The sequence below is a fragment of the Oncorhynchus tshawytscha genome, linkage group LG21 (genome assembly GCF_018296145.1).
Source record: "Oncorhynchus tshawytscha isolate Ot180627B linkage group LG21, Otsh_v2.0, whole genome shotgun sequence".
NCBI lineage: Eukaryota > Metazoa > Chordata > Actinopteri > Salmoniformes > Salmonidae > Oncorhynchus > Oncorhynchus tshawytscha.
In genome coordinates, this window is record NC_056449.1 from 22,639,976 (window position 1) to 22,657,045 (window position 17,070).

At 42.5% G+C, this 17,070-nt stretch overlaps 1 protein-coding gene across 3 annotated transcripts in view; it reads right to left on the reverse strand.

Moving 5' to 3' along the window:
• The window catches only part of LOC112221104 (ecto-NOX disulfide-thiol exchanger 2), a 302,937-nt gene that overhangs the window by 191,849 nt on the left and 94,018 nt on the right, over positions 1 to 17,070 (reverse strand). Inside the window, exon 1 of one of the 3 annotated variants that reach the window (XM_042303214.1) lies at positions 15,493 to 15,656. The exons of the other annotated variants lie outside the window; for them this stretch is intronic. Coding sequence (XP_042159148.1) covers positions 15,493 to 15,514 — 22 coding nt within the window. The 5' untranslated portion in view covers positions 15,515 to 15,656. Of the gene's footprint in view, positions 1 to 15,492; positions 15,657 to 17,070 lie in introns of those variants that run through there. 3 annotated transcript variants of the gene reach the window in all.

Genomic DNA, 17,070 nt, shown 5'->3' on the forward strand with positions numbered 1-17,070 from the left:
GATGTTTTATATTAAGTTAAAATAAGTGTTAATTCAGTATTGTAGTAATTGTCATTATTACAAAAAAAAATATGTTTGGGCCGATTAATCGGTAGCGGCTTTTTTGGCCCTCCAATAATCAGTATCGGTGTTGAAAAATCATAATCGGTCTATTACAGAGGGTAGTGCATACGGCCCAGTACAGTTAAGCTGCCTGTCATCCTTGACCTCTACAACAGGCGGTGTCAGGGGAAGACCCTAAAAATTGTCAAAGACCCCAGCCATAGATCTTTCTCTCTACTACCGCATGGCAAGCAGTACCGGAGTGCTAAGTCTAGGACAGAAAGGCTACTCAACAGTTTTTATCCCCAAGCCATAAGACTCCTGAACAGGTAATCAAATGGCTACCTGGACTATTTGCATTGTGTTCCCCCCAACCCCTCTTTTACGCTGCTGCTACTCTCTGTTTATCATATATGTATAGTCACTTTAACTATACATTCATGTACATACTACCTCAATTGGGCTGACCAACTAGTGCTCCTGCACATTGGCTAACCGGGCTATCTTCATTGTGTCCCGCCACCCACCAACCCCTCTTTTACGCTACTACCACTCTGTTCATCATATATGCATAGTCATATCTTCATGTACATACTACCTCAATCAGCCTGACTAACCGGTGTCTGTATGTAGCCTCGCTACTATTATTATTCACTGTCTTTTTACTATTTTATTTCTTTACCTAACTATTGTTCACTTAATACCTTTTTTGCACTATTGGTGCCTGGAAGTAAGCATTTCAGTGTAAGATCTACTACACCTGTTGTATTCGGCGCACGTGACAAATATACTTTGATTTCATTTGATATTATCGAGGCCTAATTCTTACAAGAAAACCATTGCATTGAAAGAAAGAAAATCTTAGTGTATAGCATTAGTGTATATTTTTTACTTACTGACCAAGAAAGGGAATTTATTTGAAATGTTGCAACATAAAATCTCTTTAACTGCACATCTTGTTTTTTTGTTTGTTTAACTAGGCAAGTCAGTTGAGAACAAATTCTTATTTGCAGTGACGGCCTACCCCAGCCAAAACCTAAGCCGGATGACACTGGGCCAATTGTGCGCCGCACTATGGGACTCCCAATCACAGCCGGTTGTGATACAGCCTAGAATGGAACCAGGGTCTGTAGTGATGCCTCTAGCACTGAGATGCTGTACCTTAGACCGCCGAGCCACTCTGGAGCCCAAGAGGGTCCAAATTTAAAAACAAAATACCTAGTAATAAGAATATAGAAACTGTCTAATCACTGAAAAAAACGAACATTAACAGAAAATGTTGTATAACTGCTAATAGGTATACTACTAATAAAACAAATCACTGGATAACCTTAGATCTTGTAGCAAGCATGTGCTTCATAGTCAAGACGTTAAGATATAGACTACTGATCTCTATGGCTCCTGTTAAGACCAAAGTAGATCTAATGAGCACATTGATCTGTTGTGAGCTGAAAGCAGCATCATTGTTATGTTTAACTGGTGGATCTGTATGTGATTAAGTCATTCAACAGGGCCTACCTTCAACTCGGCCTTACCTTCAACCCGGGCCTACACTCACCCGGGCCTACACTCACCCGGGCCTACACTCACCCGGGCCTACACTCACCCGGGCCTACACTCACCCGGGCCTACACTCACCCGGGCCTACACTCACCCGGGCCTACATTCAACCGGGCCTACATTCAACCGGGCCTACATTCAACCGGGCCTACATTCAACCGGGCCTACATTCAACCGGGCCTACCGGGTCTAAATTCAACTGGGCCTACCATATTGTAATGCACAAAGTTCAGTTATGGCTGAGGGATATAATCAAGACCTAAGAACTCTGCTATAAAACTGTAAAGTTGAGTGAGATGGAGGATTAATTTGTATGAACAGAGATTGCTTGACCCTCTTTATGGAGCAAATCCTGCTAGAATTAGGGGTTGCTTTGTTTTTTCATCAGCATCCTACATCTCTCCAATCAGATGGCTCCGTGCCCCCCAGTGTCATCACCAGTCTCAGACAGACTTTGCCACCCGTCTCCATCAGTCAGGCTCTTTCTCTGCTGTTTACCCTTTAAATTAGCACCGTCACGCTACAGTGGCCTTCAGGGACATTTATTATATAGCTGTTAGCCAGCAAAGATAGTAGGCCAGAGTATGAGGTAACGCCCATGGTGTAAAGTAACTAAGTAAAAATACTTTGAACTACTAAGTAATTTTTTGGGGTATCTGTACTTTATTTATATTTGACAACTTTTACTTGTACTCCACTACATTCCTAAAGAAACTATAATTTTACCATACATTTTCCCTGACACCCAAAATTACTCGTTACATTTTGAATGCTTAGCAGGTTAGGAACATTTTCCAATTCAGGCAATTATCAAGATTACATCCCTGGTCATCCCTACAGCCTCTGATCTGGCTGACTCACGAAACACAAATACTTTGTAAATTATGGCTGTGTTGATTGCGCCCATGGCTATCCGTAAATGTAACGTTTTTAAAGACTGCTGTCTGGTTTGCAAAATAAGGAATTTGAAATGATTTATACTTTAAAACTTCTGCTCAAGTAGTATTTTACTCGGTGACTTTCAATGAGTAAATTTCTATTAAGGTAAGCTATATATGCAAAATTATGTGGACACCCCTTCGAATTAGTGGATACGGTTACTTCAGCCACATCCATTGCTGACAGGTGCATAAAATCACGCACAGCCATGCAATCTCAATAGACATACCTTGGCAGTAAAATAGCCTCACTGAAGAGCGCAGTGACTTAACGTGGTACTATCAAAGGATGTCACGTGTCCAACAAACCAGTTTGTCAAATTTCTGCTCTGGTCAACTGTAAGTGCTGTTATTGTAAAATGGAAATGTCTAGGAGCAACAATGGCTCAGCCGCAAAGTGGTAGGCCTCACAAGCTGTCAGAACGGGACCGCCAAGTGCTGAAGCGCGTAGCGGGTAAAAATCATCAGTCCTCGGTTGCAACACTTACAACCGAGTTCCAAACTGCTTCTGGAAGCAATGTCAGCACAAGAAGTGTTCGTCAGAAGCTTTATGAAATGGGTTACCATGGCCGAGTAGCCGTAGACAAGCCTAAGATCACCATGCGCAATGAGAAGCATCAACTGGAGTGGAGTAAAGCTCACCGCCATTGGACTCTGGAGCAGTGGAAAGGCATTCTCTGGAGTGATGAATCACGCTTCACCATCTGACAGTCTGACGAACAAATCTGGGTTTGGCAGGTGCCAGGAGCAAACGCTTCCTGCCTCAATGCATAGAGCCAAATGTAAAGTTTGGTGGATGAGGAATAAGGGTCTGGGATGTTTTTTTAATGGTTCGGGCTAAGCCCCTTAGTTCCAGTGAAGGGAAATATTATCGCGAAAGCATACAATGACATTGTAGATGATTCTGTGCTTCCTAACGTCTCTGGCAACAGTTTGGTGTAGGCCCTTTCTTGTTTCAGCATGACAAAGCGAGGTCTATACAAAAATGTTTTGTTGAGATCGGTGTGGAAGAACTTGACTGGCCTGCACAGAGCCATGACCTCAACCCCATTAAACAACTTTGGGATGAATTGGAATGCCGACTGCGAGCCAGGCTTAATTGGCCCACAAATGTGTGCAAGACATCATGAAAACAGCAGATTATCAAGGTGTTGTGGAGTGCAATGTTCAACCCAGTGTCCAAAAAGAGTCTCTGTTGAAGGTTATGGGTCTTCCAGCAGGAGGACAACCCCAAGAACACATCAAAAGCACAAGGGAATGCTTCAAGAAAAAAACTCTGGACTGTTCTGCCAGCGAAGAGTCCAGATCTGAATCACATCCATAAGCAATAGTGAGAGCTGAAAACAGCAGTTGGTGGAGGGCACCACACAAATATTGAGGAATTAGAGCAGTTTGGCTGGTGAAGAGTGGGCCAAATTGCCAGTAGAAAAGGTGCAGAAAGCTCATTGATGGCTACAAGAAGCATGTGTTACCTTGGCCAAAGGTTGTGCAAGCAAGTACTAGCTTCAGGGTGCCAATAATTTAGGTCTTAACTGACTTGCCTAGTTAAATAAAGGCAAATAAAATAATTTTCTAAATTTAAATTATAAACTTAAGTTTACAAAAATAAACATGGTTCTGCAATGTTGAAAATCCAATATGCTGTGAAGACCAAAAGGTTGTTTTAAATTTTAAATGATTTGAAAATAGGAAAACAATTTAATAAAAAAGTGAAAGGGTGCCAATATATTTCACAGGAAAAGTAAAAATAAAGACCTGCATTAAAACAGAATCATTCTAAAACAAGGGTCTGGGGAGTCCATCTTTAGAGCAGTGATTTTCCTTTAATGATAAGAGAGGACGACTCTTCAGGGCTCTGTGTCTCAGAGATAGTCAAAGGCTATTTCAGACAACGGCTCCACAGCAGAGACTAACGGCCCAGGATGCTGAAGGGCTGCCTGGTGGCTCTGCTGCCTCCGGGCAAACAGAATGGGGTCTGTTAAAGGTTCCCAGAACGATTCATTAGGTTGTGGGGGTGTGATATGGGAACTGGGGGTTGCCTGTTGGTTCTGCTGGCTGGGCTGAGCTGCACTGCTCTGTGGTACTCCTGGAGAGTGGCCCAGTCCTGTCTTGTCTCACTGCAGCTGCTGGTCAGTGAGCACGCTAACACGCTAAAGCTAACAAGCCAGGAGAGGAGGAACAGATTTCATCCAGCATATGGAGGCTCACCGGGGCCCAAAATAAGCAGACCGCTGCTGATGCTCTCTGTACCTACAGAAAACAATTAATCCTCACTGTTCTCTGCCTCACTGACTACTGTCTTGTACTATTGGGGGCGTTAAAAGAGAGAGGGAGATGGGGAGTGAGGTTCAAAGAACGTTCATTTGTTGCTCTTATCAGAGACTGAGGTAGCAGAAAAGAGTTCTGGAAAAATGTACAGCGATGTTCTTTGGCTTTTCACCCAGCCAATGCACTTTTCCCCAGTAACCTGTCCATGACTCTGGAAGACTCATATTTCTATTAGCTGGAAATAAAAGCCTTCATTAAAAGAGAAGGAAACAGACACACCAGAAGAGGTTTATAGAGACATGAGTTGCAAACAAAGAAGAGAAGGAAATAGGGAGTGAATGGCAAAAATATAGGGGTTCAGAGAGGAGAGGAGCAGAGAGGTAGAGATAAGCTGATCCTCTCCCACTGAGCTGCTTCAGACCTCTTCTTTCAGTCCAGAGGGAAGGAAGGTGTAACAGATGACTAAAACACGGTCCACCTCTCTGTTACAAGCTTACAGAACTCGTCTTCACTCCTTATAAAGGTCAAGACTTTCAAGGCAATTCATGTCCTGGAAACATACGAATCACTTTCAGTTCAGTTGAAGTGACAGTGTTCCAAAATGAACCAGCATTTGAAGTAGGCCTACAAACTAGAGAATCTGAGAGAAATACAGGAACTAAAACTGCCTCCTCATTCCAGATTAGCCAAACACTTCTAATAGGAAGACTTAGTTTGCATAGAGGGCATGTGCTCTGTCATTGACAGATGAAGAGTAGAGCTTGATTCGTTGGGTTGAGTTCCAGTGTGGTTCATTCATAACAAGCAACGTTTCCTCTAACAGCTCTGAGGCCCCCCAATACATCAAAACGCCCGACAGCCTCCCCCACCAGGCCCTGAAATACAGCCCATAAAGCCGTGGGGCCACTATAAACCTGGAGCCGTCAGCTGATTTGTGGATCCAATTACCTTCCCTCTGTAATGGCTGTGTTCAGTGCCGTGGTTGTCAGCATCTGTCCGGCGCGCTTTAACCTCCACAGAGAACAGCAGAACCCCGGAAATCCTCCAGGAGGATCCTCCTAAAACCACTCAGTACAGCACCGCAGGAGGATCCTCCTAAAACCCCTTAGTACAGCACCCCAGGAGGATCCTCCTAAAAACCCCTCAGTACAGCACCCCAAGAAGATCCTCCTAAAATGTGTGTTGTTGGGGATACTCGAGGACCGGAGTTGGGAACCACTGGCCTAACAGATACAACACAAAGAAAGGGACTCCACATCACAGCTTTTCAGAAAACTCCTGTTAGGCTTTCTGAAGAAATACCAGTTTTCAAAACAGTACTAGGACCACAAAAGATCAACTAAAAGTGAGGTTGAACTAATGATGACATAGCAATGAGAACGGTATTGAGCGTTGTATACAGGTAAACAAATGTCAGTTGTGAACTAGACAGAGTACACAAGCTAAACAAATGCAAAACCAAAACGTTCAATCTGCAATTAATAAATGTGGAGAGATTGACCCACTAACGACGACAAAGATATTAGAACTTCGCCGGTAGTTTTCTACAAACGAAATGGAGTTAGAGTATGTATTGTGCAGAACAGATTACATCTAGCCCTCATAAATGGAGAGATTACATTTTAGAACTAAAATAATGAGCTGTCCTAAGCTCAAATGTTGTATATCTACAATATTGCACAAGTGGCTACAAATGGTAAGAGACATGAACAGACTGGTTGTTAACTAAAGAGTAGTCCTCGGCTCAATTCTTCAGTCAGAAACAGGCCAGGGGAGGTCCGAACTTGACCTCAAGCATCCTGCTGACCTCAACATGCATTTCACTGGTCTAAAATAGAAATGACAATAAACCAGGCAACCAAATGAAAGCGACATACTGTATCTCATCCCTTGAAAAGTTTTACTTGTGTTGCATCACTTCCCCATATATGCTGACCTCTCATTCTTCAAGAAGAGAAAAAAGTAGCTGAACAAACGTTAGTCTGTAAAAATGTGTTCAGTAAAGGCAGCCCATTATTAACCGAGCTGGGTGCAGTAAACAGGCAAGTACAGGCCTTACATTGAGCTCCTGTTCCCTTCAATCAAACACAGAGGCCTTCATTGCTTCTCCAAATGTATGAATTTGGACTTTTTCAAGGTTCATGAAAGACCCTTCACAGTGGCGGTAGGTAGACGTGTGTGTGTGTGTGTGTGTGTGTTAACGCCATATAAGATTCAACACAAATACCTTCTGAAGCAAATGGAAAACTACCGGGCACTAGAGTTCTGTGGTTCACTCTCGTCTGAACATTCACAGAGCAGTGATGTAAGAACCTTTGATGTAAATGTGTTCTAAGTCCTGTTTGCTAACAGTTGATGGAGACAAATGATTTCCCAAAGGAAAATAAAGAGCGCAAGATGTCCTTCATTCAATGCCACAACACCCCTGTAGACTGAACACATCCTGAGAGCGTCTCTGCTATTCTATTAATAACGCATTCTGGTTCATGATGCAGCCATTTTTCCGGTGCCATTTTGTTTTTCATTACTTTACATTTTTTTTCTGAGAGCTTTTTCTCCCTTCTAAACCAGGGGCGATGGAGATCTAGGCTCTCCATCTCTATTACTGTAGAATGATGGCTGCTTTCCAGACAGGCAATCTCAGTGGACAACTCAGTTCCCTGGACCTAACCACTGAACCACAACCTCAGCTTCCTCCTTGCTCAACATGTCAATGTGATGAGACAAGAAGAGGTCAAGAGAATTAAAAAGGTACAATGCAGCCATTTCTAACTCGATATTAAATAATTTCTCAGAATTAAGTACCTTATTGTGATTAATTTAAATTAAAATGGTCAAAAAGAAACAAAAATAACTTCTGAGCAAAGAGCACTTTCTTAAGCAATTTTGCTAGGACTGTCTGAGTGGTCTAAGTGGGGAGGGGAAACTGAAAACTAGCTGTTATTGGCAAAGACGTTTGGAAGCCACTTTCTTTTTGGTCTATTGACTATTTTACCACCTGCTGATGTCACCATGGAAGGCCAAAACTCCATCCAACCAAAACAGGCTGAAATTCCAGGGAATCAATTTCACTGTATCATTCCAACCACAGTGTGGAAATATACATAACACACAGGAACATCTATTTGACTGCACTTGGCCTTTAAATCTGTGCTATGCTCCACAATATATTACTCACTACTAAATGAGCATGCATAATTATAGCAATTCGTCATTCGTCAAACAGATAATACTCATACAAAATGCAACCTTTGTGAAAATGTGAATTGGTTGCAAATTACTCATCCAATGAGACATTGGTAAAGAATAGGTGATTTTTTCCCCCTATGATCTGAGCAGTTGCAGGTACCTTCTCAGAGTCAGTGGCGGATACACAGGCGCACTCAGAGATGTAGTGTCTTGCACCCCTCTGGTGATCCATCATGACATGCTGTGCTACTTCAAATTGTTTTTCCTGGCAGTGTTGGGAAGGGAAAAAGTGCATGAGCAACAACAAAAACTTGGGTTCACTTTATCTCTGGAGAGACCACTGAAAAAGAAGCCAGTGCAGAATAAAAACATTCCAAAACATGCATCCAGTTTGCAACAAGGCACTAAAGTAATGCTGCATAGAAAGTGGCAAATCAATTCACTTCTTGTCCTGAATACAACGTGTTATGTTTGGGGCAAATCCAATACAACACATTACTGAGTACCACTACCCATATTTTCAAGCAGAGTGGTGGCTGCATGATGTTATGGGTATGCTTGTAATCGTTAAGGACTGGGGAGTTTTTCCAAGATAAGAAAGAAACAGAATGGAGCTGAGCACAGGCAAATCCTAGAGGAAAACCTGGTTTAGTCTGCTTTCTACCACACACTGGGAGATGAATTCACCTTTCAGCATGACAATAACCTAAAACACAAGACCAAATCTATACTGGAGTTGCTTACCAAGAAGACGGTGAATGTTCCTGAGTGGCCGAGTCACAGTTTTGACTTAAAAAGGTGAATGAACAAAGCATTCTAGTAATGAACAAAAAACTAATTTGTCAGAGCTTGAAGAATTTTTTAAAAGAATAATGGACAAATGATGCACAATCCAGGTGTGGAATGCTCTTAGACTGAAACAGAAAGACTCAGCTGTAATTGTTGCCAAAGGTGCTTCTACAAAGTATTGACTCAGGGGTGTAATTTTGGCGTATTTAATCCATTTTGAATTCAGGCTGTAACAACAAGATGTGGAATAAGTCAAGGGGTTTGAATATTTGAAGGCACTGTACATTTGAGGAGAAACTTCCTTAGAATTGTATTAACGCCCATTGTGTACATTGCCCATGAATCGTCAATGGACTGTGTGTGGTGCATTCTGGGAGATTCTGATACAAAGAGAGCTCTCCTTCAAGGAGTGCATGGGAGTCAATTGGGTGCTAGATCAAAAACCCAACATAAGCATGAATTTTGTCAACAAGAATTACAATACTACAACATTTTCCAGAGATGAGATACTTTGAGGAAAATAGGCAGGTTTCTTAACTCGTACCCAGACTTTGAGAAAGGTTGCGTGTTGATTAGCTTAGAAACCGTGTGATGGAGGATGACAATGTGAAGTGATTGGTCGACAGTCTGCCGTGTAGGGCATTGTACATTTCTACATTCATTGCCCAATGGGATTCCAAACTCCTCCTTTCTATAATATCTCCGAGTTGACAATGCAAGGCCCATCCGCCTGCTAGAGTGGCAACTCTCCCTCAAGCTTTATCAGCTCTAGTTAATAAAAAAGGTAGCTTACAAAGTTAATTTTCTGCTGCTTCCCTCACCCGGATTGGACTAGGTCTGGATCAAAACAGGTTTATCTGTATATTAAATAATTGTATGCATATAGGGTCCGGGTGGGAAAACCACAGGTCCATTTCGGAACACATCAAACTTTTAGACCTGCGAAGACCTCTACTTAAGAGGCCAAACATAATCCCGTTCACAAAAGAAAACATCACAGAAGCTGGACCTGTGCCAAAAATAGGGTGTTTGGGTTTAGTGTCTTTTGCCAAATAAACAAAAATTAACTACTGTTGGCATTTAATTTTCCTGCTGTACGTTAACCGAACCACAACCCCAAAACCGCAATGAGTACCGAACCATGGGATTGGTGAACCATTACAACCCTAAAAGAGATGCAGAGCGGTTCCATTGGAGCAGAGAAGATGATCCTCCCTGGTGAAAAGTTCTTCTTCCTCCATCCTCCTCAGTGAGACCATCAGTAAGGTTTTAAACTATAGCTATACAGCCTCAATTCTGCCTTATTCAATAGCAATACGTCTCTATCCCACTAACCCTACTGCAGACACCTGAGCCCAAATCTGGGGCTCAAAGTGCTTGAGTACAGAGGCCTCCCTCAATCAGGTGGTTTTTGTGCTCCACAGAGGCCCAGAGTTGATCCTGAGACGTTCCCTTCCCAGACAGACATCTCGCTCCCTCCACTGCTTTAGACCAGACGAGTGGCTGGCTGACTGCTGCTGCTCTCAGGGATCTGACTGCCACACACTCCTACACACCCTTCAACTGAACCAATTCCAGTTACACAAAAACCCAGTTCTCTCCTGAATCGCTCATCTGGAATAGCCTGGCCCACAAGGCTGAACAATCAGGTCGACCCAGATGGGTTTTCTACCCGACACAGATATCGGAACAAAGGAAGTAAAACAACAACTATTACACCAGCAACCAACAGATTAAGCAAGACTGGTAAGGCATTGATAGAATCTTAATTACGTTATTACATCAAAATCTACAACATCGGCTCAACAGATGGGGAAGGGCTCAATGGGTGATATCACCACAATAATATACGTCTGGCACCACTCGAGACAAGAACTTGAAAAACAAATGAAGTGTCCAGTAAAAACGTATTACTGAAACCAACACACATTTTTCCCATTGGGTGCTTTGAAACTGCTATGATGCTTGGAAATTGGTCTTTTGATGATGGTTTCTGGAAGGCCATATAAGTTCACTGTGATATGTTGAGTGTAGGCTACTGAGCAGTAGGTGGGTAGTCCAAGGACTGTGATGCTATCTCCACAGTAGTTAGATGACACTCAATCCAGTAAATCAGAAAACAAACATTACTTTAACAGCACCTGCTGAAATTGAATTTTACTTTAATTGTTTCCATATTTAAATCTCATTTCCACTGGGAGCATGAAACTGGCAGAGAAGATATGTAACTACTCACATCATAGTTAAACATCACCTCCTCTGACAGGAAGCACAACAGTGTAAAAATAGTCCTCAGATCGCTTACCCAGCAGGGCACAAGACAGTGAGTGTCTCCTTATCAGGGACAGAGCAGGGTTTGTTGCATTAGCAATGAACAGTTACATCGTTCCTCAGCCCTGGATACCACATCTTTCAATTAGCCAATCCACAGAGCTGGAGAAGTGGAAAATCTGCATACCTGTCCACCGTGAGGAGAGCGGTATGAAAACAAGAAACTCAGTTACAGCAAAACAGCGGAAAGGCATTCTTATTATTATACACTGCTCAAAAAAATAAAGGGAACACTAAAATAGCCCATCCTAGATCTGAATGAATGAAATATTCTTATTAAATACTTTTTTCTTTACATATTTAAATGTGCTGACAACAAAATCACACAAAAATTATAAATTAATATCAATTATCAAATTTATCAACCCATGGAGGTCTGGATTTGGAGTCACACTCAAAATGAAAGTGGAAAACCACACTACAGGCTGATCCAACTTTGATGTAATGGCCTTAAAACAAGTCAAAATGAGGCTCAGTAGTGTGTGTGTGGCCTCCACGTGCCTGTATGACCTCCCTACAACGCCTGGGCATGCTTCTGATGAGGTGGCGGATGGTCTCCTGAGGGATCTCCTCCCAGACCTGGACTAAAGCATCCGCCAACTCCTGGACAGTCTGTGGTGCAACGTGGCATTGGTTGATGGAGCAAGACATGATGTCCCAGATGTGCTCAATTGGATTCAGGTTTGGGGAATGGGTGGGCCAGTCCATAGCATCAATGCCTTCCTCTTGCAGGAACTGCTGACACACTCCAGCCACATGAGGTCTAGCATTGTCTTGCATTAGGAGGAACCCAGGGACAACCACACCAGCATATGGTCTCACAAGGGATCTGAGGATCTCATCTCGGTATCTAATGGCAGTCAGGCTACCTCTGGCGAGCACATGGAGGGCTGTGCGGCCCCCCAAAGAAATGCCACCCCACACCATGACTGACCCACCGCCAAACCGGTCATGCTGGAGGATGTTGCAGGCAGCAGAACGTTCTCCACGGCATCTCCAGACTCTGTCTTGGTGTTTTCTGGCAAATGCCAAACGTCCTGCACGGTGTTGGGCTGTAAGCACAACCCCCACCTGTGGACGTCGGGCCCTCATACCACCCTCATGGAGTCTGTTTCTGACCGTTTGAGCAGACACATGCACATTTGTGGCCTGCTGGAGGTCATTTTGCAGGGCTCTGGCAGTGCTCCTCATGCTCCTCCTTGCACAAAGGCGGAGGCAGCGGTCCTGCTGCTAGGTTGTTGCCCTCCTACGGCCTCCTCTACGTCTCCTGATGTACTGGCCTGTCTCCTGGTAGCGCCTCCATGCTCTGGACACTACGCTGACAGACACAGCAAACCTTGCCACAGCTCGCATTGATGTGCCATCCTGGATGAGCTGCACTACCTGAGCCACTTGTGTGGGTTGTAGACTCAGTCTCATGCTACCACTAGAGTGAAAGCACCGCCAGCATTCAAAAGTGACCAAAACATCAGCCAGGAAGCATAGGAACTGAGAAGTGGTCTGTGGTCACCACCTGCAGAACCACTCCTTTATTGGGGGTGTCTTGCTAATTGCCTATAATTTCCACCTGTTGTCTTCCATTTGCACAACAGCATGTGAAATTTATTGTCAATCAGTGTTGCTTCCTAAGTGGACAGTTTGATTTCACAGAAGTGTGATTGACATGGAGTTACATTGTGTTGTTTCAGTGTTCCCTTTATTTTTTTGAGCAGTGTATATTATTTGCTTTCTAATATAGGAGGCCGGGTGCATTCAAATGAGCTTTGGATCAGGGAAGTATTGGAATTATGGTAAATCCCTATGCTCAGACTTTCTGATCAGTAATATAAACAAATTCAGACAGAGTACTATCTCGCTTGACTAGCCTACCCCCTAAAAGAGGTTAAATGTTGGTCAACGTAATCAATTTGATGTAATTACAGTTGAATAGTATGTCAAATAAAAATTCAGACAACAATAAAAATGCATTACTTTGCAATTAAATAATCAACTTGACCAGTTTTCTAAGACCAAACACGATCTCTCAAAGTCTTAAGGGCAGAGAGAGATTCATCAGCCTAAAACACTTTAAAAAGTCTTGACCTTAGGGGGGAATGCCAGTTTAAAAGCTTCTCTAGTTAGGGGTTCACTCTGTGTCCATTATCAGGCTGAGATGGAAGTTAGGGGAAATAGAATAAAGATGTTGGTGGAAAGAGGAGGAATTGCTTCTGACAATCATTAAAACAATGGTCACTGATTTGATGGAACGCTGATATGATTACTGAGTAGAGCTGGGGGTTCTTTCTAGAGGGGATACCCACCTCTCTGAGATGCATCTGGTAGAGACTCCTAAGGGACCAAATAGAGTAGCTGGAACAGCTACTTGCAGTGGGGCAAGACCATTAATCCTACTACTCGCTCTACAACATGGGGGCAAAAACTAGCAAATAGCCAGTAGCCACATATCCGGCCTGAAATATGACAGGGAATGAGGCTTGTATCTATAGCAACTCAGTCAGTATCTGGGATTTCAGTAACCCTGAAAGAGCCCATCTCTTTTTGGGGCCTCTAAGCCCTCCTGAAGGAACCATAACAAGGTTAGCAGATCTGTGCTTTACACCCCTTCAGCAGTGTACAGCCCTGAAACCCCTGTTCCAAAAGACTGCCAGAGGTATCCACAGAGAAAATGCTTTCCTCATCTCTGACTCATATTACATTATGCCAATTCTCTTTCCCCAAAGCCATGGCTCCACTTTCTGCTGAATTGTGAGCAAAACTGAACCTCCGTCTCCATTTAAAAAAGGACAATTTTCCAAAGCTACCAAATGTCCTAATTTTACAAGGTTTCTCTCTGCATTCAGTATTCCCCTAATTTATTCCACAGCACCATTATCCTGGGGCCACAGTGAACTCAAATCTCAAAGATCCTTCTGAAACATTGCTCCTCAAATCTATATTGCTCCCTCCATTTCTCTCCTTCTCCCTCCATTATGAGGAATCTGCAGACACCCTCTCCATTGATCAGTGGGGAGCTGTACAGTATGAAGGTAAATGTCTGTCAGAGTGCATGGTGGACCTTTTCTTCATCATGGTCAGCCCTGTTGAAAGCGAGCAATCAACCTTGATTCACTCAGATGCTCACTAGCTGTTTGTGCCCCTGGCCATGGAAAGAAAAGTGGGAGCAAGTATGCAATATTCCAGAGCCATTTTGTCACCATAGCTGAAATGAAAGTATGGCACAGAGAAAGAAAATATTGCTTATGTCATGTGAAGTCAATTACTTAGGGGAGAAAGCTAAACTCATACTTAATGCACAGCATCAGCATCATTCCCCTACAGAAAACACATAGGCTGTGTTGTGTTTATAGCCTTTTCAGCATTCGTACTGTATGCGAATTGATGGTCCCAGGGAACTCGGCAATTACGAACACTTACCCAACATTGGATGGCTCTGAGAGATGGAGTAAATTCTCCATGGTCAGAAACAGCAGAGGCTAAAAAGTCTAAAGAAGCAGAGTCAGAAGCAAGAGTGAAGCAGAGTAAGCAGGTTAATTTGAAGGCTCAATTTACGTCTCCTGTCATTACACTGACTGTGGAAAACGTTCCATTTAGCAGCAGCTATTTATGTATCATGAGTAAATAAGTGAATAAATGAGTAAGAAATCTGAATGAAGCCAGTGTGCAAAACCAGTGCAAAGTGCACGTGCTCACCATAATATTTGAATGACTTTTTCGCACAACGGCATATTCTCAAAAACAGATGAGATGAAGCCCGTAGCCTATTTTCAGTTCGCTACTGGTGACGTATTATTTTCAAGACAGATCTAAAAATCAATCATGGTCATTAACTAAATGAAACAAGAAAACAGTCTTCGGGAAAAACAATAACGGAACTGACCAGTGTTATATTTCAGAACAGTTCCAAAGATAAAGAGCATTTGGGAGGACGCTTGTCAACTTTACTCAAAATGCATTGTACAAAATAAGCTAAATGAAATCAATAAGACATTCTACAAGAAGGGTTACACAATTTAAATCTAGCAAACATCAATGTGTGAATAAAAACGTTAACGAGGAGTAGTCTTTGTCTCATCAAATCGACTAGGCTCGTGAACAGCAGGTATAACAAAGTGACGCAAAGACCTCAGCTTGGTCACGGTCGTTAAGATGTTCGCATGTTGCTTCCGTCAGTAATATACTTAAATGGACCTGCAGTAATCAAATACCTAGTCCTCCTCGAAATTCGTCTTTAACAACGTGCATTCATTCATTATACGATTGAGATAACGGTCATACAGAATTCGGCAAACCTCCACGGACATAACAGAGCGAGAGGAGCAGACAAGAGCTGGTATAATGTAATACTGTATCAAAATTAACACACGTTAGACCTTACCTCTATACTGCAAGAGAAACATTGTTTACAGTCCGTACAGCAGAGGATGGTGAGCCCTCGTCGCCTACTGCAACGCGAATCGTCAAGAGTATAAATCCGTTGTATTGAGAGAAAGGGAGTTTGTTCTCCAGTCCGTGTCGCTCTGCAGACTGGGCTGTAGCGCGAGAATGAGGCAGGGTTTAGCAGCTCGCAGAGCCTCGCACTCATATAAACCACATTCCCGAATACATGTAACCTTCGTTTACAAGTGAACAAAGTATAGCCTGCCAGATGCTACCCGCAAGGGTGTATTACTGAGAGTGCGCAAATGGCACCAGTGATATGCTCAAGAATATGTCAATCCCGTTTTCCCACAGCTGACAAAATACTGTAGGCTATAGTTTGTCGGTGTCCGCAAAGGCAGACCAGTTAAAGGGACTCTGCAGGGACATTGACTAATCATCATGGGTTCTGATATCTATAGGTTTTGTTGTTCGACCCGGAGTATTACATTGTACAAATCTAAGTAGCATTTGTATTATGGAAAAACATGTTAAATTACAATAGTAATCAACCTTGAGTTGCTATAGAAGAGTGAGTGAGTGTGTGTGTGTAGGGTAGGTTATTTTCTAAATGTAATCCATTAGTTACCTGTTCAAAATGGTAAATAAGTAACATCATTTTTGGAGTACAAACTCAGTAAGGTAATCTGATTACTTTGTTACTTTTAGATTACTTGCCCTTTAAGAGGCATTAGAAGATAAAACATGAATATTATTATATTATTGTTAATTTAAATCTATTACAGGATAAATCAATGTTAGAGTTTACATAGCTGGCCATAAATGGATGTTGCATTTTACTGTATGGCTTGGTTATGTAGGCTTCTTCTAACCCATTGCTTTCTACTAGACATGATTAGGCTATATATCTTTACATTAAAAACCAACATCTCAGATTTCCAGTCATCCCAATTCATTTAATACACCTTGATCTTCAAGAATAGGACTTGGAAATATAGATTAACCAACTTAATTTACCCGAGCATAACCCAAAAGTTAAGGATTTACTAGCCTACTCTGTTGTTTATGATTTTGCTGTCATGAAGAACTGATTGGGGCCATTACTTTGAGTTTAAAAATGCTTCTCTCATGGAATGGCATGCTTCGAACACTACCGAAAAGTGCTATTTGCATTTGAAAAATATATACCATATGCTGCATTCGCTTTAGGCTTATTTTTAAAGTTTTGTTTTGGCGACACTTGGATATCTCAATAATTTGCAGCAGTTTTTGTGTTTTTTGTGTGAGTTTCAGCATGTGTCCGTTAGGCCTATGGGCATTTTTCTGAATCAGCACAATTAGATTGAGCAATAAAAGCCCCACTTCAACTCAGCCATTGGGTTAAATGCATTTTTGAACAGCCATCCACAACCAAAACAATATATAAGGCACAAATAGCAGCAGTGTGATTCACATCAACGCCATGTAGACATCTATAATATGTGATGTCCGTATCGCCCCGTCCATAGGCTACACCACTGCTTTTGTCCTCACCTCCAAGCGTTTGTTCAAGTTGAATAATCTTTGGATGCCAACA